Source organism: Desmodus rotundus, chromosome 3, assembly GCF_022682495.2.
Source record: "Desmodus rotundus isolate HL8 chromosome 3, HLdesRot8A.1, whole genome shotgun sequence".
NCBI lineage: Eukaryota > Metazoa > Chordata > Mammalia > Chiroptera > Phyllostomidae > Desmodus > Desmodus rotundus.
Window position 1 is genome coordinate 7,247,446 of NC_071389.1, and position 26,717 is coordinate 7,274,162.

The 26,717-nt window shown below is 47.7% G+C and overlaps 2 protein-coding genes across 2 annotated transcripts; both read left to right on the forward strand.

Moving 5' to 3' along the window:
* Positions 1–434: 434 nt before the first annotated feature.
* On the forward strand, positions 435–6,652 carry LOC112299664 (arylacetamide deacetylase-like 3). Its single transcript, XM_053919767.1, has 4 exons — positions 435–602; positions 1,817–2,033; positions 3,571–3,634; positions 5,878–6,652. The coding sequence occupies exons 1-4, from the start codon at positions 435–437 to the stop codon at positions 6,650–6,652; spliced, it is 1,224 nt and encodes a 407-aa protein (XP_053775742.1).
* An 11,806-nt stretch (positions 6,653–18,458) lies between these two features.
* On the forward strand, positions 18,459–24,675 carry LOC112298967 (arylacetamide deacetylase-like 3). The gene is made up of 4 exons (XM_053919769.1): positions 18,459–18,626; positions 19,841–20,057; positions 21,594–21,657; positions 23,901–24,675. Exons 1-4 carry the CDS (start codon positions 18,459–18,461, stop codon positions 24,673–24,675), a joined length of 1,224 nt encoding a protein of 407 aa, XP_053775744.1.
* Positions 24,676–26,717: the final 2,042 nt, after the last annotated feature.

The following is a 26,717-nucleotide window of genomic DNA, read 5'->3' on the forward strand; positions in this document are numbered from 1 at the left end:
CCATCAAGGGAAGATGTTGCACAGGCCACAGTAAATGCAAATGCCCTGGGTTCTCCTCAGCAGACTCAGGAATAACAAGTGTGGAAAGAGTGGAAAAGGGCATCAGAGGGCACAGGGAGGGATTGTGTTTGATGCCCCAGGTGAGTTTCTCAAGGCCATTTCTAGTTGCAGTGCCAGGATGTAAGCTGGAACCTTGGAGCTCTGGTTCCCAGCTGGGTCAGATTGCAGGGGCCCCTTTCTCCTGTCTGTGGGCCTCTCTGTTAGAACCACATCTGTGACTCACATGGGCCAGACCAATTCCTTTGGCAGATGAGGAGGTGGGGAAGGCTGGTTGTGTTATAAATGTCAGAGTTCTGTGGGCTCAAACGCCTGTGCTAAGTGTGGTGAGTGGAACCCAGCTTCTTTGTGGCCCTCTGTGTGGTGGAAAGAGCGCCATGTGGGTCCTTCTGCTGATCCTCCTCGAGGCAGCCTGTGTGTTCTCTGTGGGGGTGGGGCTGTGGGTCTTCTGTAGCCACTTCTTCACTACTGACATCCCTGCAGCCATCAGCCACCCTGTGAGACTGCGTGTTTTGTGCGGCCTCTTCCAGCTGCTTTTGACCTGGGTGAGTTGTGTGTTTTCTCTGTTCCCTCATGGTGAGGGTTAAGGGGAGAGTGGGGAGAACATACCAGAAGCTTCTAGTTGAATGAACACTAATATCACGGTAGTAGAGGCTGACAGTACATTGTCAAACCTGAGTAATTCCTGTTAGATAACCAGGGTTCTCAACCACTTCTCAGGGTTTTTCTGGCTGACAGTGCAGATAGTTACAAAATTCAAAGAGTGAATCCTGTTCTCAGAAAAAGAAAACAAGCTTGCTTTCCTCCTTGGCCCGCCTCCTGATTTCCCTCATTCACAGCATTTGCCAGGTAGGGAAGCCATGAAGACAGGAAGGAATTATTCTGAATCTTTGGGTCCCCATTTCTACATACTGGCCAATGCCAAAACTGAGAGACACGCTCGCGAGTCCATGAAGTAGTACTATGAGCAAAACTGCAGAACGTGACTTTACGTAGATATTCGTTGGTTTGGAGGGATGGAAGCTGTTTCTGTCAGTAGTCACATTCTACCTGTTGTTCTTGGTGGGTGTGATTTCATGAAACCCCTGTGAATGGGTGGTGGTGAGGATCACGGCAAAGTTGGCAATTAGGATTTACTGTGTCGCTAAGAGGACTTGCAGAAACGGCACAGAGAAAATACGGTTTTTGGCCTCTTATGTAACCACAAGGGATTGCAAATGCCTGTCCTCCTGCTCCACGGAGAGGAACCCCGGAGAAGAAGGGTTCTTCCCACCCGGGTCAGAGTTCCAGGAGCTGATGATTGGCTCCTGTACTCTTCCTGACCTTGACATTCATAGTCTGCACTGTGGTTTCACAAACATAGTGACTCAGTTTCCTCATCGAGAAAATGGGGGGATATAACAGTCCCCAATTCCTGGTATTTGTGGGGAGGCAGTGAGTTGAGTGTGTGTTTCAGGGTCTGACACAGAGTAAGCTCTCCATAAACATCACTTATTGCAATGTGTTGATTTGTTTTTTTCTACAAAGATTTGTTGGAGGTCATTCCAGGCACAGGGTCCTTCAGGGGTGGCCAGAAACCTGGTATAAGGCTGGGGTTTGTGGGTTGGGGAGAGGGGTTTGACCCCGCTGGTGCTGGGGCAGGGGGCCTGGGGTTTTCTGCAGGTGGGATGGTTTCAGCCATCTGCAGAAGGCACCCATGGCACAAAGCAGGGGCATGCTGAAATCCTTCCCATTGCATTTCCTCTTCTCTCACCAACAGGGGACGATTCTTGAGAAACTGGGAATCTGCTCTATGCCCCAGTTTGTCTCATTCATACATGACCTACCACCATTCAAGCAGGACCCAGACCTGGTGGTGAAGGACCTCCGCTTTGGCACTATCCTGGTGAAGGTGTACCAGCCCAAGGTGTCCTCCTGCACTCCCCGGCGGGGTGTCCTGTACTTCCATGGCGGTGGGGCCATCATAGGGAGCCTGAGTAAGAGTCCTTCCCTCTCACCTGGCCCATAGTGTGACAGCCTCAGAGCAGGGTGGGTGCAGTCACTTCTGTCATTTTCCAGGCATCTAAAAGCTGCCATTATGACCAGGGAACACCAGGGCCCTTAGCAGGTCCCAGAGTGCTCAGGTGGCCAAGATGTGGCAGGTACTGATCTCTTTCTGGAAGTAAGCAGGTGTGTATGGACTATCTGTGTGCATCTGTGCAGACGTCTGTGCAGGTTTTGCTCACAGTGTGAGAGTAGGTGTCTGTATACACCTTTCCTAAGCCCAAGTGCTGTAAAGCTAAGAAGCTATTATCATAGGAGACGCCTTGCCAATGGAAGCTCTAAATAAGCCAGGGTAAAGCCCAGATGCTCGGAGACCCAGATCAGGGCTCTGGGGCTGGATGCTGCATGTGATTTCAGGAGGTGTGGTGGGAGACTGATTGGTACTCCCTGTTTTGTCTTGCCAGGGCTGGTGCGGGCGGGTGGGGCACTGCTTCTATAAGGGCTCCCTCCTGAATAAACCCTGAAGGCTATTTTCCCTTTTCACATTCTTCTTCCTCTTCCTCTGATTGTTCTTCTTGGTGTTCTTCCCTTTTCGGTAAAAGTGAAAATGTTCTTTGGACTACCTTTCACTAGCCTAAAACAGGTACAAATGTAGGTGTTTGGTAAAAGCAAAGCAGCCTAACACACACTTTCAAAAAGTGGGAGATACCTGTCTGTACGTACAAAATTCACAGAATATTAACTCGCCATTTGAAAGTGTATGGATCAGCGGTATTTAGTATCTTCACAATGTTGTGTGGCACCTGAGTTGGAAATAAGGATTTTTTCAAAATGAAAATAACTAAAACACATCATTTGGTTTCACATCAGGTATTGCTTAGAGACAAACCTGGTATAAACACACAGGAGGACCAAAGATTTGAGAAAAATTAATGAGAGAAGAAAACTCACCATTGAGATCATTTTAGTTTCTTCATTCCCCACCCCCAGCTGCAGGAAATAGGGGGAAAATGTCTTTGCAGTGCTTTCTAGTCTGTGGAATGCCAGGATCAATGGCGGAAGCCTTTGAGAACAGGGAGTTTGATGCAACCCTGTCTAGGGTATGGTCTGCATAATAAATGACAATAACAGCGATGTTTATCAATGAGTATTCACTGATGTTAGTATTTACCTGGCAGACACCGGGGAAGCCCCTTACGTGCATTATCTCATTGTCCTGCCCCATGATCATCATTATTCCCATTTCACAGATGAGAAAATCAAGCCTCAGGGAGAGCAGGGATGTTCCCAATACTACTTCAGCTCAGGTGAAGAGGAGGCAATGTAGAGATTCGAACTTGGGTCTGAATCTGAGTTCACACATGGAACCGCTTAACTGTATGGCCAAACAGCTTCTCAGATGCTGTGAACCAATAGTCACCACCCAAGAACTCTGTCTGTGGCAGTTGACAGAGAAAAGGGACAGCCAGTGATAGGCAAAGGAAGCCCATTAAGCCTTCCTCGTCAACTTTAAAACCTTTTCTTTTCTAGAAACTCACCATGAGATATGCTGTCGTTTGTCCAAAGAGAGTGACTCGGTGGTTGTAGCTGTTGGGTGAGTAAAGGGGAGGGTGGAGAGGGCAGGGAAGCCAGGCTAAGTCCTGGCATGATGTGGTGGGAGTTGGGAACTTGGGCTGGCAGGGAGTCAGAGGGACAGGGGGAGCAGGGCAGCCAGCAAGGAGGAGAGGAAGGAAGGGGGAGAGACACAGAGGCAGAGCATGTGCACTCCTTGTGGGCAGCCCGTGAGTATGTTTCGATGGGGCATTCTATGCCTGGCATCATTTGGAAGCTGGCTGGGGAGCGGGCTCAGTTAAGCAGATCAGTTGCTGAGCTTCACAGCACAGCACTTGTGGGTGGGATGTTCTTTGTTGAGCAGAATAGCTCTGCACAGTCTGCACACTTAGCCCCTCCTTCCACTACATGCCCATGGTGCCCTGTGTCGGCACCAGCACAACTGCAAACACTGTCGTCACGTCATTTCCAAGTGGTGTCAGGAGGGAGGGCCGCCCTGGTGAGAAGCCTCTAAGGGAGTGAAAAAATATGGAAAAGCCACTGTCTGTCCTAACTGATCTGGGAGAGTCACTCAGTGGCCTGGAGAGGGCTTGGTGGACATGGAGCAGGAGAGACCTGGCGGCCCCTCCCTGGGCCTCCACATCAGGACACCTGGACATTTATATATGAGGAGCAGTCACTGCAGTGGAGTGGCCTTGCCCTCTGCCTGACACATGGTCACACTGGGGGAGGGTGGCTCCTGCTGATTGCGCTTTTCCTGCAGGTCTGTTTAAGTGCATGTACCAGGAAGAAATATCAGTCACCAGCATCATGGTGAGGCTACATTTTCCAGCTCTCCTGTCTTGCAGCCTGTAGATTAGAGATAAAAAATACAGACGTTACTCCTGGATGAGGCAAGAGACCAGAGAAGGGCCTCACTTTACAGTTCTTGGCTCCAAACAATTTCTGCAGAGGGATGGAAATATTGACCCCGTTGATAACTATACATGTCTTACCATTATGGCTGTGCTGAAGCAAATAGTCATCAGTCGACTGTACTAGGACATATCTGCAAGGAAGTTATTTTGTGACTCCAAAGTAGACAGGGATCAGGAGTTAAAGCGTTGGCATCCCAGGTAGCTAAGAATGTGGAACATCAGAATGGAAATGGCTGGCAGAAGCCTTGTGGATCCCAAAGCATGTTTCTGTTTATTTCTCCTCAGAGGACAAGGTTTATTAATTTTAGAGAAAGAGGAATGGAGAGATGAGAAAAATATCGATGTGAGAGAGAAACATTGATTGGGTGTCTCCCATAACTGCTGTAACCAAGAATGTAACCCACCGTCCATTCGTAATGGGATGATGCTCCAACCAAGTGAGCCACCTGGCAGCCAAATAGCCTCTTTTCAAGTTCAGTATTTCAAATGATAAACTTTCTGCCCAAACCCCTATTTCTGCACTCTTTTGAAAATGGGAGGTTCTAGCAGTGCCAGGCTGGCACACCTGCAGGATAGCCAACTGATTGGGAAGCCGTGGGTTCGAGTTGGGGTGGCTGATCTGGAGGTGTTGTCTTCTGGCCTTGGGTAGTATTTAAAGATATGCATATTTTAGATGTTATGTATTTATTTTTAGAGGGAGGAAAATGAACGGAGAGAGAAAAGGTGAATAATATCTCTGTGAGAGAGAAACAGCCATCAACTGCCTCTAATACTTTTCCAGACCACGGCGTGAACCTGCAACCCAGGCATGTAGCCTGACAGGGAGTCAAACTGGCTACCCTTTGATTTTCAGGATGACACCCAAGCAACTGAGTCACACAAATCAGGGCACATTTGGTAGTATTTTAGTCTCCTAGAGGGGAGGGCACAACACCTGTGAGAATGGCAGCAGTATTTAAAATCTAAACCCAGACCACCCAGGGCTTGCTAATCAAATAATCCAAAAGGTATGGAACAGGTGAGTCAGGGCCTCACCATCAGGGAGGTTCAGAAGGATGTGGCTTCTGCTGCTGCCGGCTAAGTTCTTGACCAATCATAGGTGGATGACAGGGCTCTGGTGATCACAGCCTGTCCCCCAAATTGGCATTGAGGCAGTAGACACAGCAGCTGCCCCTTCCCGAGGCCATGTGCCAGGCACTGAGGACTTTACTTCCATCTGCTCTTTTAAGCCCTAGACCTTAACTCTACCTGCTCAGGTTTCAGAAACAGAAGCTAGTGGAACAAATTTGGGCTCAAGAATGCGAGACACTGGTGTCTTGGGCTGTGCCAGGGTGATGAGTGTAGACCATGTTCCTTGATTCCTTTTCAGATACCGCAAGGCACCCCAGTATAAGTTTCCAACACCGATGAGAGACTGCCTTGTGGCCAGCATCCACTTCCTGAAGACCCTGGATGTGTATGGGGTGGACCCAGCCCGGGTTGTAGTCTGTGGTGACAGCGCTGGAGGGGGGATGGCTGTGGTAGTGTGTCAAAAACTTATGGACTGGTCTGATCTCCCCAAGATCCGAGCTCAGCTCCTGGTCTATCCTGCTCTCCAAATGGTGAATTTCCAACTCCCGTCCTATGAGCAGAATGCAAACGTCCCGATACTCAGCAGGAATTTGGCCTTCCGCTGTTTTTGTTATTACATGGACGTCCACCCCTCTTGGAAAAGCGTCGTCATGAAAGTTGCCCACTTGCCTGCAGAAGTGTGGGAGAAGTACAGAAAGTGGCTGGGCCCGGAAAACATCCCAGAGAGATTTAAGAAGAGGGGCTACCGGGAAGTACCCCACGTGCCCCATAATGAGGATGCTTACCTGGAGACATACCACAGTCTGGATTTGATGAACACGCCCCTGATTGCAGAAGATGAAGTAGTGTCTCGGCTCCCAGAAGCTTGCATTGTGAGCTGTGAGAATGACCCTCTCCGGGATGATGCGCTGCTGTACAAGAAGAGACTGGACGACCTGGGAGTCCCCGTGACTTGGCACCACGTGGAGGACGGTTTTCACGGAGTGCTCAACACGCTTGGCATGGGCTACTTTCAGTTCCCCTGCTCCACGCGGATTCTAAGTGTCATGGTCCATTTTCTAAAGGGGTTGTGATCATCTTTCCTTCCCATTGGACCTATGAGAGTGTGGGTCCCACCATCATCCAGTTCCCTAGGGGCTCTCTGTTGCTGATGCAGGTGATGCTGAGTTGGGCAAGGGAGGGTGTGGAGACCACCATCTTTTTCTTGCTCCAGTTCTAGAATCAAGATGAGTTTCACTGATGTCTGGCAGGAGAGGTGTAGGTGGGACAGGTATGGTGGGGGAGGGTGGGGCTCTCTGTCTTTGTGCACTGCTGGGAAGATCTGAGTACACAGTCTTTATTGACCATTTGTGAGAGAGTGAATTAGCATGTGGAACCAAGACTCAACTACAAGAGGAGGGTGTACTCAACCTACACAAAGGGGACACCTGAAGTACCTATTTTGGGTGATAGGGGAGGCTGTGCCACTGGACCCTGCAGGACACCTACTACATTAGACCACACTACCAACACAGAGTCAAAGCAGCTCTACCAAATACACAGAAACAAACACAGAGAGGTGCCAAAATGGGGAGAGAAAGGAACACAGTCCAAATGAAAGAAAAGATTAGAACTCCAGAAAAAGAGCTAAACAAAATGGAGATAAACAATCTGTCAAATGAAGAGTTCAAAGCACTGTTTGTAAGGATGCTCAAGGTACTTACTGAGGTCCTCAGCAGCATAATAAAGACCCAGTCAGAAATGAAAGATGCACTAATTGAAATAAAGAAGACTTTACAGGGAAACAGCAGTAGAATGGATGAAGCTGAGATTCAAATCAATGATTTGGAACATAAGGAACCAAAACACAATTAGGCAGAACAAGAAGAAAACAGAATAAAAACACTGAGGATAGCATAAATAGCCTGTGCGACAACTTTAAGTGGTCCAACATTGGCCTCATGTGGTTGCTAGATGGAAAAGAGAAATAGCAAGAAATTGGAAATCTATCTGAACAAAACAGTGAAGGAAAACGTCCCTAATTTAGTGAAGGAAAGACATGCAAATCCAGGAAGCACAGAGAACGAATTATGATGGATGCAAAGAGACCCACTCCAAGACACATAATTATTAAAAGGCTGATGATTAAAGATTAAGTAAGAATCTTAAAAGCAAGAGAGAAAAAAGTTAGTTAATAGAAGACTGCCAGGTGGGACGGGAGAGGGGCAAATGGATGAAGAGGTGAGGAGATTAAGAAGTACAAATAGATAATTACAGAATAGCCATGGGGATGTAAAGTACAGTATAGGAAACAGAGTAGCCAAAGAAGTTATATGCATGACCCATGGACATGAACAATGGTGGGGGGATTTCTTGAAGGGGTAGGAGGCGCTAGGTTGAAGGGAGCAGAGGAGGGAAAATCAGGACAACTATAATTGCATAATCAATAAAATATAATTTTCGAGAACCAAGATGGCAGCATAGGTAGACACACTGGGCCTCATCGCACAACCAGAGCTGACAGAAAATCGAATGGCTAGGAAGTCCGACACCAAGGAAATAAAAAAGAAACATTCATCCAGACCGGTAGGAGGGGCAGAGACGGGCAGCTGGGGCAGAGAGGACTCGTGTGGCCATGGCGGGACTGAGACTGGCAGAGTGTGGGACGAACGGGGCAGGCAGTCTGACCACTAGCAGACACTGCGGCCCCACATTTGCGCAGATAAACTGAGAGGGCCAGAGTCAGAGTGGCGGAGAATGGGGCAGGCAGAGCGGCAGGTAGCACCTGGCAGCCCCACATTCGTGCACAGATAAACTGGACAAACGGCGGGGAGTGAAGCAGACCGTGCAACCCAGGGCTCCAGCGCCAGGAAATAAAGCCTCAAACCTCTGATTGAAAACTCCTGTGGGGGTTGGGGCAGCAGCAGGAGAGACTCCCAGCATCACAGGAGAGGTCGTTGGAGAGACCCACAGGAGCCTAGGGCATGCACAAGCCCACCCACTTGGGAGCCAGCACCAGAGGGGCCCAGTTTGATTGTGGGTAGAGGAGTGAAAGATTGAAATCTGGTAGAGAGTGCAGCAGGCCCCATTGCTCCCTCTCGGCCCCTCCCACAAGTACAGTGTCACAGGGCAGGGACCAGCGTTACCCAGGACCAGCGTTACCCCGCCCCAGGGAACACCTAAGACTCCGCCCCTTTAAGTAACAGACGCACCAAGACCAAAAAAAAAAAAAAAAAAAAAAGCCCAAATGACAGAACACTTCAAAGCTCCAGAAAAAATACAACTAAGTGAGGAAAAGATAGCCAACCTATAAGATGCACAGTTCAAAACACTGGTTATCAAGACGCTCACAGAATTGGTTGAATCTGTTTGAAAACCAGATGAAAAAATGAAGCCTATGCTAAGAGAAACAAAGGAAAATGTACAGGGAACCAATAGTGATGCGAAGGTAACGGGGACTCAAATCAACGGTGTGGACCAGAAGGAAGAAAGAAAGATCCAACAAGAAAAGAATGAAGAAACAAGAATTCGGAAAAATGAGGAGAGACTTAGGAACCTCCAAGACATCTTGAAACATTCCAACATCCGAATTATAGGGGTGCCAGAAGGAGAAGAGAAAGACCAAAAAATTGAAAACTTATTTGAACAAATAATGAAGGAGAACTTCCCCAATCTGGCAAAGGAAATAGACTTCCAGGAAGTCCAGGAAGTCAGAGAGTCCCAAAGAAGCTGGACCCAAGGAGGAACACACCAAGTCACATCATAATTACATTACCTAAGATTAAACAGGAGAGAATCTTAGAAGCAGCAACAGAAAAGGAGACAGATACCTACAAAGGACTTCCCATAAGACTGTCAGCTGATTTCTCCAAAGAGACCTTACAGGCAAGAAGGGGCTGGCAAGAAGTATTCCAAGTCATGAAAGGCAAGGACCTACATCCAAGATTGCTCTATCCAGCAAAGCTATCATTTAGAATGGAAGGGCAGATCAAGTGCTTCTCAGATAAGGTCAAGTTAAAGAAGTTCATCATCACCAAGCCCTTATTATATGAAATATTAAAGGGAGTTACCTAAGAAAAAGAAGATAAAAAATATGAACAGTAAAAATGACAGCAAACTCACAGTTATTAACGACCACACCTAAAACAAAAACAGGAGCAAACTAGGCAAACAACTAGAACAGGAACAGAACCATAGAGATGGAGATCACATGGAGGGTTGTCAATAGGGGAGTGGGAGGGGGATGGGGAGGAAGGGTACAGAGAATAAGTAGCATAGATAATAGGTGGAAAATAGACAGGGGGAGGGTAAGAATAGTGTAGGAAATGTAGAAGCCAAAGAACTTAAAAGTATGACCCATGGACATGAACTATAGGGGGAGAATGTGGGAGGGAGGGTGTGGGCAGGATGGAGTGGAGTGAGGGGGGCAGGAAATGGGACAACTGTAATAGCATAATCAATAAATATATTTAAAAAAAGAATACAGTTAAATAAATTACAGTAAATTCACACTAGAGAATGCAAGAGAGCATTTTTAAAGTATGTATTAATCTAACATACCTTGAGTATGTATTATTGTGTTCTAATAATTGGAAAATAATATGTATAGTATACTATTTGTGTAAAAAATAAAAAAGCAATACTGTAAAAAAATACATAATTAAAAAAAAAGAGTGAATGAGCATGTAATTATTCTTCATAGCCTCCCTGAGGTGGAGTTCAGACAGCCCTGGCTGATCCAGGATGTGGGCAACAGGAGCATCCACTTGGCTGGCCTTGGACACACCCAGGGGCACCATGTGCAGTCTCATGGGCCCTCTCCAATCTGGCCAGGAGGGCGTGGCTCTGATGCTCTAGACTGCTGGGTGGAGGTGGAGCAACTGGCCCCACTCTCCTCCTCCTGGTCCAGGGTGACACTTTCCCTGCTGTTCCTCTGCAGTTCAGAGTCTCACCTGAATGAGCTGGGAGATTTAGCACTGAACAGACAAGTTTCCTTGGTGGTGGGCCACTAGCAACAGATGAAGACAGCCAGAGCCACCTGACTGGGGGAGCTCTGGGGCTCTTGGAGTCAAAGTGTATGAAGTGGGGGGTTGGAAAGGTGTGTGTCCTGAGTATGAGACCCATGAAGACAGAGTCTGACCCAACTCCACCATGTCTACAAGAGAAATTGAGGGAGGGCCAAGAGAAATCAAAGATGTGTAGCAAGGACTATTTCTGTTTTCAGACACAGAACCAACTCAAAGTGACCTAAATGAGAGAGAACGCTTTGGCCAGTGGGATCAATGAGACTTAGTGTGATGCAGGCACTCAGACAATGCCATCAGCTACCTTGTTGCCTTTCCTCTATTCTGTGCTTCTCTCTGTTTCCTTTCCCTTGTGCACAGGGCGGCCCTGACCAACTCCATACTTACATTGTCCCAGGGTCATTACTATGGATTTGCCTCATTCTCAGTGGTCTCAGCAGAAATTGCATTACAACTCTATGGCTCTAGGGGCTTTCTGAATGGTGGAGCCAGGTGCCACCACCAAGGGAATGGAATGATCCGACTGACCAGATGTAAGTCCCATGCCATCCCTGGAGTGGAAGGTGGGGTCAGCTCTCCCTGGCCCTTGAACTGATGATGGGGGAGGATGGGGCTACTTCCCTCACATCAACACTTACTCTAGTGGGTGGGTGCCAACACTCACTCTACTACAGAAGTCAAACTGCATCCTGAGTGAAGGTGCATGGAAGTGGCAGGAGATGTCAAGGACCCCTGGGCAAGCTGAACACCAGCCGCTTAGGAGTAAAAATTCCTTTAGTAGCCTGACACATGTTCAATGCTGGCCCTGCCTGGTCTTCAGGAGACTCTGTTCCTGGTTGGCCAGTGGCCTTCTACACCAAGGTCCAAGTTTACTGCACACAGACTCCGTGAACGCCTTAAGTGGCTTTCAGGTGAATGTTTGTGCTGAAACTTGGCATAGACTGAAATCCACTGGGTAACTTGGGATCTATTCATAGCAAGCGGACTACAAATCAACAAACAAGTATCAGCAAAAATGTAATGAAAAGGGGACCCTCCTGCACTGTAGGGGTTTTTAGTTGGGGCAGCCACGGTGGGAAACACTATGGAGGTTCTTCAGAAAATTGAACGTAGATCTGCCATATTACCCAGCAAACCCAACTTCGGGTATTTATCTGAGGAAATCCAAGAATAACTCAGCAATACACATGCGCCCCTATGTTCACAGTAACATTATTTACTATTAGTAGGAGAGGTATGGAAGAGACGTAAGTATTCACTGAGAGAGAAATGGATGAAGAAGATGTGGTACATGCATACAACAGAATGTTATTAGTCAGCCATATAAAGAAAATGAAATCTCGCCTTTTGCGACAACATGGGTAGAGCTAGAGGGTATTATGTTAAGTGAAGTAAGTCAGACAGGGAAAGACAAATATCACTTGATTTCACTTATATGTGGAATTAAAAAAAAACACACAAATGAATAAACAAAACAGAAAAAAACTCATAGATACAGAGAACATTCTGATGGTTGCCAGATGGGAGGGGTGTGAGTGAAAAGGGGGAAGGAATTAAGATCTGCAAGTTTTCAGTTACAAAAACAGTCATGGAAGGTAAAGAATAGCATAGGAAATATAGTCAATAAGTTATTTTGGACTTCCGGCCAAGATGGAGGCATAGGTAGATATACTTTGCCTCCTTGCTCAAACAATAGAAGGACAACAAACAAAATGAAATGAAATCGAAAAATAATGAAAATTGCCAGAAAATTAAACTGTATGGAAGTCCAATAACCAATGAGTTTAAGAAGAAACATTCATCCAGATTGGTTGGAGGGGCAGAGACGGGCAGCTGGGGTGGAGAGGACGTGGGACAAGGTGGCGGCTGGGGGAATGGGCAAGGTGGTGGCTGGCATAGTGGGCAGTGACACATTTGCATGCAGATAAACTGGGAAGAACACCTGGGGAGCGAGACAGGCCATGCAGCCCAGGGTTCCAATGAGATGAAATAAAGCCTCAAAACCCGTGACTGAAAAACCTGTGGGGGTTGCAGCAGAGGGAGGAATTCCAAGCCTCACAGGAGAGTTCCTTGGAGAGACCCACAGGGTCCTTGAACTTACACAAAACCACCCACCTAGATATTAGCACCAGAAGGGCCCAATTTGCTTGTGGATAGGGGAGAAAGTAAGTAAAAGCCCACCGAGAGCTGAGCAAGTGGCATTGTTCCCTCTCTGAACCCTCCCCCACCAGAGTGCCACAAAGCAGTAGCATGAATTGCCACGCCCTGGTGAATACCTAAGGCTCCGCCCCTTACTCTGTAAGAAGCTAACAGGCACGCTGACACAAAAAATATCACCCAAATGAAAGAACACGTCATACCTCCAGAAGAACTACACCTAAGCCATGAAGGCATAGCCAACCTATCAGATGCACAGTTCAAAACACTGGCATTCAGGAAGCTCACAGAAATGGTTGAGTGTGGTCACAAAATAGAGGAAAAAGTGAAGGCTATAGAAGAAAAAGTGAAATAAAGGAAAATGTACAGGGAACCAACAGTGATGGGAAGGATACTGGGACTGAAATCAACAGTTTGGACCAGAAGGACGAAATCAACATTCAACGAGAACAGAATGAAGAAACAAGAATTCATAAAAATGAGGAACCTCCTGGAGAACTTTAAACATTCCAATATCCAAATCATAGGGGTGCCAGAGGAGAAGAGGAGCAGCAAGAAATGGAAAACTTACTTGAAAACACAATGAAGGAGAACTTCCCCAATCTGACAAAGGAAATTGATTTCAGGAAGTCCAGGAAGCTCAGAGAGTCCCAAAGAAGTTGGACCCAAGGAAGCACACACCAAGGCACATCATAATTACACTACCCAAGGTTAAGGATAATGAAGAATCTTAAAGGCAGCGAGAGAAAAGGAGACAATCACCTACAAAGGAGTTCCCAGAAGACTGTCAGCTGAATTCTGAAAACAAATTCGCAGGCAAGAAGGGGCTGGAAAGAAGTATTCGAAGTCATGAAAGGCAAGGACCTACATCCAAGATGACTCTATCAGCAAAGCTATCATTTAGAATGGAAGGGCAGAAAAAGTGCTTCCCAGATAAGGCAAAGTTAAAGGAGTTCATCAACACCAAGCCCTTATATGAGAAGTTCAAGGGAATTATGTAAGAAAAAGAAGAAGATCAAAAATATGAACAGTAAAATGACAACGAATCAACAGCTATCAACGATGGAAGCTAAAAATACAAAAACACAAGCGAACTAAGCAAACAACTAGAACAGAAACAGATGCACAGAAACAGAGATCACATGGAGGGATATCAGTGGGGAGGAGGAGGGGGAGAAGGGGGGAAAAGGTACAGGGAATAAGACACATAAATGGTAGGTACAAGATAGGGGGGGTGGTTGTTAAGAACAGTGTGGGAAATGGAGAAGCCAAAGCACTTATATGAATGACACATGGACATGAACTAAGGTGGGGAATGAGGGTGGGAGGTGGTTAGAGGGCAGAGGGCAATAAAGGGGAGAAAAAAATGGGACAACTGTAATAGCATAATTAATAAAACATATTAAAAAAGTAAAACAAGGAAATATAGTCAATATCATCATAACTGCATGTTGTCAGACGGGGGCTGACTTCTCAGGGCGATCACTTGCAAGCCATATAAATGTGTCATCACTGTGTTGTATGCCCGCAACTAATAGAGTATTGCCTGTCAAGTATAACTGAGAAAGCTTTTTAAATGCACGAATAAATTACAAAAAACCAGAAAATTTTAGGCAGGAGGACTGGTGTGCAGGGACTCCCTGTGGGCAGTGGCAACAGATCCCTTCAGGAAGGGCGGCATAACCTGGAGAGCAAATGCAGATGCCTTCCTCCAGGGGGCCTGGTCTCCTCTTCAGTCCAGGGGCTCCAGATCTGTGAGCCAATTTAGGTTTGGAACCTGGGAGAGAAGCCACAGATCTCCGCCTGGTGTGTGGCTAAAGTCTGCATGGGAGACACCAGGGTCAGTCAGGGGAGACGGTCTCCATGGAAGGGACAGACGAGGCAGGGTACACAGGCTCAGGGTTGGGGGGTCTGCATGAATTGATGGCTCAGGACACAGGTGCTGTTTCTAGTGGTTTGGCACCTGGCCCTGGGTGATGAGGGCAGGGGGTAGTGGCCCAGAGCAGGACAGATGGATAGAAGGGGTGTTTGGAGGTGTAGGCTCTGGGTCAGCCCGTTTGCCTTTGGAAACCACGCTTACAGGTGCACTGTTAGCTGTCCCTGTCCAGGCATTGAGTAACACAGGCAGGGACAGTGGCTTCGGGGTCAGCAGGACCACAGATGTCAAAGCATCAGAACACACACGCAGACCAACAAACAAAACATGGTTAATACAAAGAGCATTTATAAAGCACATTTCTTAACCTGAGAGGGTCAGGCCAACAAATAGAGACAGGAGGGAAGAGAATGGGGTGGGGGCAATGCCTCCCACCTAGGATTTTTTTTTTCTCACCCAGGCTGAACTTGGCACACTGGCCAGCTCTATGATATTATAAGTCACCCTACTCTGAGTAAGGTGCCAGGGCAGTGGGTGGAAGAGTCAGACCTGCTTCTCCCTGGATTGTGCAATATTCACAGGCCACCTCTCTCTGCCACATGCACCTTCCCCTCTGCTGGAGTAGCTAGGGGACTGGAGGGGTTCCAACAGCTGGACAGGGCCTGGAGCCAACATACACCCTCCATTGGCGAGAACCAAGAGCAGGCACACTTGGGCCCAGCACTAGCTCCTTGTACAGTTTGCAGACTAAATGTGAGTTTTAGCTGCATTCTTTGGGAAGGACATGAGTGGCCAGAGTGGGGCCACATTGGGTGTCACCAATGGGTGACCACTTAAGGATGATGTGGCTGTCAATACAGACATGGCATTCTCGTGACTTACCACTTGATCTTTCTCTCCTTTCCAAACATTCTGTTTATACACGCTATTTTCAATATGTTCTGCTGTTACTGTCTTGCTCACTGTGTGTCTTGAACACTTGATGCCATTTCTTCCTGTGTATCTAAGCCCTGTGTACTCGCAGGTTGTGCTTAACACTCCCTATGCCGTGTGTTTTCTCTGTGCCTCGTGGGACCAGCTTCCTTTCACCCACGCCCAACACTTAGTATGAATTTCATTCATACTGCTTTTCTTTTTCAGGAGAATTGCATTTCTTAAAGAAGAAGCTTGTGTGTTTATACCTTTACAATGAGTGAGAATTTTCTCCCAAACTATCTCAGAGGAAGGCCTTTCAGTATCCTTTAAGGTATTTTCAGTATCCGTGTGACGGGAAGTCATGAAAATGTGAGTGGGTCGAAGGGAAAGTCCTCTCGTTGGTGGTTGCTACAGCTTTGTGGTATGTGGATTTTGGTGTGTTGTGGGAACTGATGAACCTGGCCTTGGAGTCAGATTTGAATTTTCTTGGGTTTGAATCCCAGCTCTGTCTGCCACCCAATGTGGACAACACTTCATTAAACACAGCCTCTTTGCCTCAACCATAGAAATGGACCTAATGGTGTTTTGGGTTCTGGAACTCTCCCTACCCAGCAGTTAAGGCCCCTTTGGGACCTGAGTTAACAGAGGAGAGGGAGAATGCAGAGAATGCAGACTCTGAAGAGATTTGAGTCAAAGAGGGTTTCCAAGACAGAAACTTCATTCAGATTTCATGGGTGCTGATTTCAGGGTTTTTGCAATCTCACCCTCTCTCACTTCCACCATCCCCTACAGGAAACCACCAAACAGGGAGAGGACGCTTTTTCCATGGTACCTGTTTCCCCAGGTCATGTGACACCATGCATTCCTCCAGGAAGGATTATTCATTGAGCACCTACAGTGTGTGCTGGACACCCAGGATGCCCCAGTGAGGGGGGCAGACATGGCTCCTTGCTGGAATGGGGATTTCCTTGGGGAGACAGAAAATAAGCAAGAAAACCACACAAACACCACTGCAAATTCTAAATTGATTTGAAGGGAAGGACTAGAATACTTACTAAGATGAATATGGACGTGATTGGGATCTAGCCAGGACCCAACAGCTTAGGGAGGGCCAGGAAGAGAAGAGTCATGGAGAACTGCAGGGATTCTGGCAGAATCCATGGCAGTGCAATGCGGAGAGGGGTGAAAAATGGGACAGAACCGGGCAGGTCATGAGGGCAGTTGGTTATTTGAATCTGAAACGCTAGAGAGACTTAGAGCTGAGGGTGCCGTGCGTGTGGGCAGCGCTTACAACCGTGGCAGTAGAGTGTTGACCAAGAGGAGAGCAGTTGTTCTTGGGCTGATCCGATGCTACAGGAAGGGGAATATGAGGGTAGGGGTTGGGAGGATCCTATCCTTGGACAGTTCCCTGCCCTTGGCTAGAATCTCTGGACCAGGACACACATAAAAGTCAATGTTACTTAGGTCTACATGTCCCACGAAAACACAAGTTTTTCTTATGAAAGTCATAGGCAAAGTGTCGTCTAAGTTGGAAAACAAATCCTCTGGGACAAAGAGGAGACTCAGATTCCTTTACCTTTGGTTAGAGAAGTGTGCCAGCACTGGTGAGTGGGTGGGGAGGGTACCTGGATTCAGAACCCGCAACATTTGGGTTCCAGGAGGATGCTGCAACCCACTGAGCCACACGAACCGGCCAAAAGAGTGCAAGTAACTTGCTCATGTCCAGACCGCTGCCATTTGGCAGAGGGAGGATTCAATCCCAGGTCTCACTAACTCAGGGTTTGTCACCCTGAGCAGTGTTGACATGCCAAAGCAGATACCTGCCTGTTGTAGGGGCTGTCTGTGCATTGTGGGATGCTTAGGAACATCCCTGACACCTACCCTGGAGACACCAGTGCCAGCTCCCCTGCCTCACCACTGTGACAACCAAAAATGTCTCCAGATGGCTCCGGGAGGGTAATATCCCCCCGTGTGAGACCAAAGGCTCTGACCTCGGTGGGGGGTAGGAGAGATGTCATTATCACTACTGTGGACCTGGGACTTTGCCATATATGAGGGAGGATGTCGAACACTGACAGCAATTTCTGGCTTGACCTGGAAAGATGGTGAGCTCATTTTTTTCCTGCTTTATAATAAAAATGTCAGTGCTTTTCATTCATTCCTCATTCAGTAGACATATGCTAAGCACCTGCTAAGTACCAAACCCCAGATCTAGTCCTTTGGGATAAAGCAAGAAGAAAACAAAAATTCCTGTCTCCAGTGAGGGTTTATACTGTAGAAAATAATAAATAGTTGAAGTACTTGTTATGTCAATTGGTAGAAAAAGTGAAAAGACAATGCAAACAGGTGTGTGTGTGTGTGTGTGTGTACAGTGGGGGTTGGCATTCGAATGTGGGCAGGGAGTTACAATTTAAATAAGGTTACCAGCGATGGCCTCATTCAGAAGGTGACTTGTCAGCAGAACCCAGCAGTAGGGGAGAGGTTGAGCTCAGCTGCCATCAAGGGAAGATGTTGCACAGGCCACAGTAAATGCAAATGCCCTGGGTTCTCCTCAGCAGACTCAAGAATAGCAATGTGGTCAGATTGGAATAGGGCATCAGAGGGCAGGGAGAGGGATTGTGTTTGATGCCCCAGGTGAGTTTCTCAAGGCCATTTCTAGTTGCAGTGCCAGGATGTAAGCTGGTCCCCTGGAGCTCTGGTTCCCAGCTGGGTCAGATTGCAGGGGCCCCTTTCTCCTGTCTGTGGGCCTCTCTGTTAGAACCACATCTGTGACTCACGTGGGCCAGACCAATTCCTTTGGCAGATGAGGAGGTGGGGAAGGCCAGTTGTGATATAAGTGTCGGAGTTCTGTGGCCTCAAAAGCCTGTGCTAAGTGTGGTGAGCTGAGTCCAGCTTCTTCGTGGCCCTCTATGTGGTGGATAGAGCGCCATGTGGGTCCTTCTGCTGATCCTCCTCGAGGCAGCCTGTGTGTTCTCTGTGGGGCTGGGGCTGTGGGTCTTCTGCAGCCACTTCTTCACTACGGACATCCATGCAGCCATCGACCACCCTGTGAGACTGCGTGTTTTGTGCGGCCTCTTGCAGCTGCTTGTGACCTGGGTGAGCTGTGTGTTTTCTCTGTTCCCTCATGGTGAGGGTTAAGGGGAGAGTGGGGAGAACATACCAGAAGCTTCTAGTTGAGTGAACACTAATATCACGGCAGTAGAGGATGACAGTACATTGTCAAACCTGAATAATTCCTGTCAGGTAACCGGGGTTCTCAACATCTTTTCAGGGTTTTGCAGGCTGACAGGGCAGATAGCTACAAAATTCAAAGAATGATTCCTGTTCTCAGAAAAGGAAAAAAAGCTGGCTCCCTCCTTGGCCCGCCTCCTGATTTCCCTCATTCACAAAACTTGCCAGGTAGGGAAGCCATGAAGACAGGAAGGAATTATTCTGAATCTTTGGGTCCCCATTTCTACATACTGGCCATGCCAAAACTGAGAGACACGCTCACGAGTCCATGAAGTAGTACTATGAGCAAAACTGCAGAACGTGACTTTACGTAGATATTCGTTGGTTTGTAGGGATGGAAGCTGTTTCTGTCAGTAGTCACATTCTACCTGTTGTTCTTGGTGGGCGTGATTTCATGAAACCCCTGTGAATGGGTGGTGGTGAGGATCACGGCAAAGTTGGCAATTAGGATTTACTGTGTCGCTAAGAGGACTTGCAGAAACGGCACAGAGAAAATACGGTTTTTGGCCTCTTATGTAACCACAAGTGATTGCAAATGCCTGTTCTCCTGCTCCATGGAGAGGAACCCCGGAGAAGAAGGGTTCTTCCCACCCGGGTCAGAGTTCCAGGAGCTGATGATTGGCTCCTGTACTCTTCCTGACCTTGACATTCATAGTCTGCACTGTGGTTTCACAAACATAGTGACTCAGTTTCCTCATCGAGAAAATGGGGGGATATAACAGTCCCCAATTCCTGGTATTTGTGGGGAGGCAGTGAGTTGAGTGTGTGTTTCAGGGTCTGACACAGAGTAAGCTCTCCATAAACATCACTTATTGCAATGTGTTGATTTGTTTTTTTCTACAAAGATGTGTTGGAGGTCATTCCAGGCACAGGGTCCCTCAGAGGTGGCCAGAAACCTGGTTTGTAGGGCTGGGGTTTGTGGGTTGGGGAGAGGGGTTTGACCCCGCTGGTGCTAGGGCAGGGGGCCTGGGGTTTTCTGCAGGTGGGATGGTTTCAGCCATCTGCAGAAGGCACCCATGGCACAAAGCAGGGGCATGCTGAAATCCTTCCCATTGCATTTCCTCTTCTCTCACCAACAGGGGACGATTCTTGAGAAACTGGGAATCTGCTCTATGCCCCAACTTCTCTCTTTCTTACATGACCTACCACCAGTCAAGCAGGATCCAGACGTGGTGGTGAAGGACCTCCGCTTTGGCACTATCCCGGTGAAGGTGTACCAGCCCAAGGTGTCCTCCTGCACTCCCCGGCGGGGCGTCCTGTACTTCCATGGCGGTGGGGCCATCATAGGGAGCCTGAGTAAGAGTCCTTCCCTTTCACCTGGCCCGTAGTGTGACAGCCTCAGAGCAGGATGAGTGCAGTCACTTCTGTCATTTTCCGGGCATCTAAAAGCTGCCATTATGACCAGGGAACACCAGGGCCCTTAGCGGGTCCAGAGTGCTCAGGTGGCCAAGATGTGGCAGGTACTGATCTCTTTCTGGAAGTAAGCAGGTGTTTATGGACTATCTGTGTGTATCTGTGCAGACGTCTGTGCAGGTTTTGCTCACAGTGTGCGAGTAGGTGTCTCTATACACCTTTCCTAAGCCGAAGTGCTGTAAAGCTAAGAAGCTATTATCATAGGAGACGCCTTGCCAATGGAAGCTCTAAATAAGCCAGGGTAAAGCCCAGATGCTCGGAGACCCAGATCAGGGCTCTGGGGCTGGATGCTGCAGGTAATTTCGGGAGGTGTGGTGGGAGACTGATTGGTACTCCCTGTTTTGTCCTGCCAGGGCTGGTGCGGGGGGGTGGGGCACTGCTTCTATAAGGGCTCCCTCCTGAACAAACCCTGAAGGCTATTTTCCCTTTTCACATTCTTCTTCCTCTTCCTCTGATTGTTCTTCTTGGTGTTCTTCCCTTTTCGGTAAAAGTGAAAATGTTCTTTGGATTACCTTTCACTAGCCTAAAACAGGTACAAATGTAGGTGTTTGGTAAAAGCAAAGCAGCCTAACACACACTTTCAAAAAGTGGGAGATACCTGTCTGTACGTACAAAATTCACAGAATATTAACTCACCATTTGAAAGTGTATGGATCAGCGGTATTTAGTATCTTCACAATGTTGTGTGGCACCTGAGTTGGAAATAAGGATTTTTTCAAAATGAAAATAACTAAAACACATCATTTGGTTTCACATCAGGTATTGCTTAGAGACATACCTTGTAAAAACACACAGGAGGACCAAAGATTTGAGAAAAATTAATGAGAGAAGAAAACTCACCATTGAGATCATTTTAGTTTCTTCATTCCCCACCCCCAGCTGCAGGAATTAGGGGCAAAATGTCTTTGCAGTGCTTTCTAGTCTGTGGAATGCCAGGATCAATGGTGGAAGCCTTTGAGAACAGGGAGTTTGATGCAACCCTGTCTAGGGTATGGTCTGCATAATAAATGACAATAACAGCGATGTTTATTAATGAGTATTTACTGATGTTAGTATTTACCTGGCAGGTACGGGGGAAGCCCCTTATGTGCATTATCTCATTGTCCTGCCCCATGATCATCATTATTCCCATTTCACAGATGAGAAAATCAAGCCTCAGGGAGAGAAGGGACGTTCCCCACACTACTTCAGCTCAGGTGAAGAGGAGGCAATGTAGAGATTCGAACTTGGGTCTGAATCTGAGTTGACACGTGGAACCGCTGAACTGTAAGGCCAAACAGCTTCTCAGATGCTGTGAACCAATAGTCAGCACCCAAGAGCTCTGTCCGTGGTAGTTGACAGAGAAAAGGGACAGCCAGTGATAGGCAAAGGAAGCCCACTAAGCCTTTCTAGTCAATTTGAAAACCTTTTCTTTTCTAGAAACCTACCATGAAATATGCTGTCGTTTGTCCAAAGAGAGTGACTCGGTGGTTGTAGCTATTGGGTGAGTAAAGGGGAGGGTGGAGAGGGCAGGGAAGCCAGGCTAAGTCCTGGCATGATGTGGTGGGAGTTGGGAACTTGGGCTGGCAGGGAGTCAGAGGCACAGGGGGAGCAGGGCAGCCAGCAAGGAGGAGAGGAAGGAAGGGGGAGAGACACAGAGGCAGAGCATGAGCACTCCTTGTGGGCAGCCCGTGAGTATGTTTCGATGGGGCATTCTATGCCTGGCATCATTTGGAAGCTGGCTGGGGAGTGGGCTCAGTTAAGCAGATCAGTTGCTGAGCTTCACAGCACAGCACTTGTGGGTGGGATGTTCTTTGTTGGGCAGAACAGCCCTGCACAGTCTGCACACTTAGCCCCTCCTTCCACTACATGCCCATGGTGCCCTGTGTCAGCACCAGCACAACTGCAAACACTGTCGTCACGTCATTTCCAAGTGGTGTCAGGAGGGAGGGCCGCCCTGGTCAGATGCATCTAAGGAAGTGAGAAAACATGGAGGAGCCACTGTATGTCCTAACTGATCTGGGGGAGTCACTCAGTGGCCTGGAGAGGCAAAGAGGGCTTGGTGGACATGCAGCAGGACAGACCTGGTGGCCCCTCCCTGGGCCTCCACATCAGGACACCTGGACATTTATATATGAGGAGCAGTCACTGCAGTGGAGTGGCCTTGCCCTCTGCCTGACACATGGTCACACTGGGGGAGGGTGGCTCCTGCTGATTGCGCTTTTCCTGCAGGTCTGTTTAAGTGCATGTACCAGGAAGAAATATCAGTCACCAGCATCATGGTGAGGCTACATTTTCTAGCTTTCCTGTCTTGCAGCCTGTAGATTAGAGTAAAAAATACAGAAGTTATTCCTGGATGAGGCAAGAGACCAGAGAAGGGCCTCACTTTACAGTTCTTGTCCCCAAATCATTTATTTGGCTGGTTGGAAATCTTGATTCAGTTTTTGGCCCTACACATCTTATTCTGGCTGTGCTGAAGCAAATCGTTATCAGTCGACTATACTAGGACATATCTGCAAGGAAGTTATTTTGTGACTCCAAAGTAGACAGAGATCAGGAGTTAAGCATGGCATCCCACGTAGCTAAGAATATGGAACATCAGAATGGAAATGGCTGGCAGAAGCCTTGTGGATCCCAAAGCATGTTTCTGTTTATTTCTCCTCAGAGGACAAGGTTTATTAATTTTAGAGAAAGAGGAATGGAGAGATGAGAAAAATATCGATGTGAGAGAGAAACATTGATTGGGTGTCTCCCATAACTGCTGTAACCAAGAATGTAACCCACCGTCCATTCGTAATGGGATGATGCTCCAACCAAGTGAGCCACCTGGCAGCCAAATAGCCTCTTTTCAAGTTCAGTATTTCAAATGATAAACTTTCTGCCCAAACCCCTATTTCTGCACTCTTTTGAAAATGGGAGGTTCTAGCAGTGCCAGGCTGGCACACCTGCAGGATAGCCAACTGATTGGGAAGCCGTGGGTTCGAGTTGGGGTGGCTGATCTGGAGGTGTTGTCTTCTGGCCTTGGGTAGTATTTAAAGATATGCATATTTTAGATGTTATGTATTTATTTTTAGAGGGAGGAAAATGAACGGAGAGAGAAAAGGTGAATAATATCTGTGTCGAGAGAAACAGCCATCGACTGCCTCTAATACTTTTCCAGACCACGGCGTGAACCTGCAACCAGGCACATAGCCTGACTGGGAGTCAAACTGGCTACCGTTTGATTTTCAGGATGACACCCAAGCAACTGAGTCACACAAATCAGGGCACATTTGGTAGTATTTTAGTCTCCTAAGGGGAGGGCACAACACCTGTGAGAATAGCAGCAGTATTTACAATTTAAACCCAGACCACCCAGGGTTGCTAACCAAATAATCCAAAAAGTATGGAACAGGTGTGAGTCAGGGCAGCACCATCAGGTAGGTTCAGAAGGATGTGGCTTCTGCTGTTGCCGGCTAAGTTCTTGACCAATAATAGGTGGATGACAGGGCTCTGGTGATCACAGCCTATCCCCTAAATTGGCATTGAGGCAGTAGACATAGCAGCTGCCCCCTCCTGAGGCCATGTGCCAGGCACTGAGGACTTTACTTCCATCTGCTCTTTTAAGCCCTAGACCTTAACTCTACCTGCTCAGGCTTCAGAAAAAGAAGCTAATGGAACAAATTTGGGCTCAAGAATGCGAGACACAGGCATCTTGGGCTGTGCCAGGGTGATGAGTGTAGACCATGTTCCTTGATTCCTTTTCAGATACCGCAAGGCGCCACAGCATAGGTTTCCGACACCGATGAGAGACTGCCTCGTGGCCAGCATCCACTTCCTGAAGACCCTGGATGTGTATGGGGTGGACCCAGCCCGGGTTGTAGTCTGTGGTGACAGCGCTGGAGGGCTAATAGCAGTGGTAATGTGTCAAAAACTTATGGACTGGTCTGATCTCCCCAAGATCCGAGCTCAGCTTCTGGTCTATCCTGTTCTCCAAATGGTGAATTTCCAACTCCCGTCCTATGAGCAGAATGCAAACGTCCCGATACTCAGCAGGAATTTGGCCTTCCGCTGTTTTTGTTATTACATGGACGTCCACCCCTCTTGGGAAAGTGTGGTCATGAAAGGTGCCCACTTGCCTGCAGAAGTGTGGGAGAAGTACAGAAAGTGGCTGGGCCCGGAAAACATCCCAGAGAGATTTAAGAAGAGGGGCTACCGGGAAGTACCCCATGTGCCCCATAATGAGGATGCTTACCTGGAGACATACCACAGTCTGGATTTGATGAACACGCCCCTGATTGCAGAAGATGAAGTAGTGTCTCGGCTCCCAGAAGCTTGCATTGTGAGCTGTGAGAATGACCCTCTCCGGGATGATGCGCTGCTGTACAAGAAGAGACTGGACGACCTGGGAGTCCCCGTGACTTGGCACCACGTGGAGGACGGTTTTCACGGAGTGCTCAACACGCTTGGCATGGGCTACTTTCAGTTCCCCTGCTCCACGCGGATTCTAAGTGTCATGGTCCATTTTCTAAAGGGGTTGTGATCATCTTTCCTTCCCATTGGACCTATGAGAGTGTGGGTCCCACCATCATCCAGTTGCCTAGGGGCTCTCTGTTGCTGATGCAGGTGATGCTGAGTGGGGCAAGGGAGGGTGTGGAGACCACCATCTTTTTCTTGCTCCAGTTCTAGAATCAAGATGAGTTTCACTGATGTCTGGCAGGAGAGGTGTAGGTGGGACAGGTGTGGTGGGGGAGGGTGGGTTCTCTGTCTTTGTGCACTGCTGGGAAGATCTGAGTATACAGTCTTTTTTAAAATTTTAATTGTTATTCAATTACAGTTGTGTGCCTTTTCTTCCCATCCCTCCACCCCACCCCAGCCAAATCCCCCTCCCTCCCCCACATCCACCCTCCCCCTTGATTTTGTCCATGTGAGTATACAGTCTTTATTTGTCATTTGTGAGAGAGTGAATTAGCATGTGGAACGAAGACTCAACTACAAGAGGAGGGTGTACTCAACCCACACACGGGGACACCTCAAGTACCTACATTGGGTGATAGGGGAGGCTGTGCCACTGGACCCTGCAGGACACCTACTACATTAGACCACACGACCAACACAGAGTCAAAGCAGCTCTACCTAATACACAGAAACAAACACAGAGAGGTGCCAAAATGGGGAGAGAAAGGAACACAGTCCAAATGAAAGAATAGATCAGAACTCCAGAAAAAGAGCTAAACAAAATGGAGATAAATAATCTGTCAAATGAAGAGTTCAAAGCACTCTTCACACTGTTTGTAAGCACTGTTTGTAAGGATGCTCAAGGTACTTAGTGAAGACCTCAGCAGCATAATACAGACCCAGTCAGAAATGAAAGATGCACTAATTGAAATAAAGGAGACTTTACAGGGAACCAACAGTAGAACGGATGAAGCTGAGATTCAAATCAATGATTTGGAGCATAAGAAACCAAAACACAATTAGGCAGAACAAGAAGAAAACAGAATAAAAACACTGAGGATAGCATAAATAGCCTGTGCGACAACTTTAAGTGGTCCAACATTTGCCTCACGTGGTTGCTAGATGGAAAAGAGAAATAGCAAGAAATTGGAGATCTATCTGAACAAAACAGTGAAGGAAAACTTCCCTAATTTAGTGAAGGAAAGACGTGCAAATCCAGGAAGCACAGAGAACGAATTATGATGGATGCAAAGAGGCCCACTGCAAGACAAATAATTATTAAAAGGCTAAAGATTAAAGATACAGAGAGAATCTTAAAAGCAAGAGAAAAAAGTGAGTTAGTGGAAGATTGCAAGAGGGGAGGGGAGAGGGGCAAATGGGTGAAGAGGTGAAGGGATTAAGAAGTACAAATAGATAATTACAGAAAAACCATGGGGATGTAAAGTACAGTGTAGGAAACAGAGTAGCCAAAGAAGTTATATGCATGACCCATGGACATGAACAATGGTGGGGGGATTTCCTGAAGGGGTTGGGAGCACTAGTTGGAGGGGAGCAGAGGGGGGAAAATCAGGACAACTGTAATTGTATAATCAATAAAATATAATTTAAAAAAAAAGAGTGAATGAGCATGTAAGGATTCTTCTCAGCCTCCCTGAGGTGGAGTTCAGACAGCCCTGGCTGATCCAGGCTGTGGGCACGAGGAACATCCACTTGGCTGGCCTTGGACACACCCAGGGGAACCATGTGCAGTCTCATGAGCCCTCTCCAATCTGGCCAGGAGGGCGTGGCTCTGATGCTCTAGACTGCTGGGTGGAGGTGGAACAACTGGCCCCACTCTCCTCCTCCTGGTCCAGGGTGACACTTTCCCTGCTGTTCCTCTGCAGTTCAGAGTCTCACCTGCCTGAGCTGGGAGATTTAGCACTGAACAGACAAGTTTCCTTGGTGGTGGGCCACTAGCAACAGATGAAGACAGCCAGAGCCACCTGACTGGGGGAGCCCTGGGGCTCTTGGAGTCAAAGTGTCAGAAAGAGGGGATTGGAAAGGTGTGTGTCCTGAGTCTGAGACCCATGAAGACAGAGTCTGATCCAACTCCACCATGTCTACAAGAGAAATTGAGGGAGGGCCGAG